This window comes from Babylonia areolata, chromosome 30 (genome assembly GCF_041734735.1).
Source record: "Babylonia areolata isolate BAREFJ2019XMU chromosome 30, ASM4173473v1, whole genome shotgun sequence".
NCBI lineage: Eukaryota > Metazoa > Mollusca > Gastropoda > Neogastropoda > Buccinidae > Babylonia > Babylonia areolata.
In genome coordinates, this window is record NC_134905.1 from 441,205 (window position 1) to 442,494 (window position 1,290).

The following is a 1,290-nucleotide window of genomic DNA, read 5'->3' on the forward strand; positions in this document are numbered from 1 at the left end:
CCTCGCGGAGGAACCTGAACCTGAACCCCAAGTCCCTGGACTACTTCTTCATCTCGGAGGACCTTCCGCTGTGGAGCGTGCGGCAGGTGCACTACGGCAAGGAACACATCCGCCTGGTGGTGCAGGCCCGCGGGGAGACGTGGGCCGACATGGTGCAGTTCTACAAACTCATCCTGGGATTCGAACCCGACTTCCTCAGAGACGATTTCTGCCTCTTCACCGTCCACTCGCAGATCAACTTCGACATCCAGCTGGCCCTCAAGCGCGGCCCGCGGACCTCCGTGCCTCAGAGCGCCCGGCTGCACTTCAAGGTGGCTGACCTGGGCCGGCTGGTGCCGCTCTTCCCCAACGTCTGCCAGCCCGTGTCGGACTGCTGCTGGCTCACCACCGACCACGACGGCAACGAGGTCCTTCTGGACGTCACTGGCTACTGCCCTGGGGCCGCCTCCTCCTCCTCCTCCTCCTCCTCTTCCTCTTCCGCCAGCGACCGCGGCTCGTCAGAGTCGTGCGCCAGCGCTTCCAGTTCTGACGTCAGCTTCGACAGTCACGACTCGGGACAGAGCCAAGACTCCGCCTTCAGCCGGGATTCGGGCTTCGGTCAGGGCGGAGGATGTGGCGACAGGAGGGCGGACCAAGTGAGGGGAAGGGAGGGGGTGGACAGGGGAAGGGAGGGGAAGGGCAGCAGAGGCCCCACTTCCTCGTCCCCCGCCCCTCGGTCAACCCTCGACACTTTCAAGCGGAGCAAGTCGCTGCCGGGCATCATCATCAGCTCCAGAACCACCACCGCCGGCAGCGGAGGGGGAGGGAACGGCGACGACAAGCGGAAGAGTCAGAGGCGGGTGACCTTCTGCCTGGACGATGTACCCCCTCCCCGCCCCCCGCCCCCTCCTCCTCCTCCTCCCCCCCGCCTCACGCCCGTGGCCCCTCCCTGCGTCCCCCCCTTCCCTCCTCCCCCCTTCCCCCCGGCCTCCTCCCCGCTGGAGACCCGGTTCCCGCTGAGGTTTGACACCTGTCCCACGGCGCCCCTGTCCACCAACAACACGCGGGAAGAGCAGATCGGATTCTACGTGTAGCACGTGCCGGCTGGCTGGGTGTGCAGGGGGCCGGTGGGGGGACAGGTGTGGGGACATGTGGGAACAGGGGTGGGTTATGTGGGCGATCTTTGCAGTGCTGAGTTTGCATGTCGTTTTCAGAATGTGTTCGTAACTCCACGGTAAATTCCATATACTTTGTATTGTATTGTATTGTATTGTATTGTTACCGTTTTAAGAATGTTCCTAACTCCACGAT

At 63.6% G+C, this 1,290-nt stretch overlaps 1 protein-coding gene across 3 annotated transcripts in view; it reads left to right on the top strand.

The window, feature by feature from the left end:
* LOC143275558 (uncharacterized) overlaps positions 1-1,079 on the top strand; it is a 92,044-nt gene extending 90,965 nt beyond the window's left edge. For all 3 annotated transcript variants that reach the window (XM_076579749.1, XM_076579751.1, XM_076579750.1), the window contains one exon: positions 1-1,079. This exon is cut by the window's left edge and continues 576 nt beyond it. In XM_076579749.1, coding sequence (XP_076435864.1) covers positions 1-1,073 — 1,073 coding nt within the window. In that variant the 3' untranslated portion in view covers positions 1,074-1,079.
* The last annotated feature ends 211 nt before the right edge of the window (positions 1,080-1,290 follow it).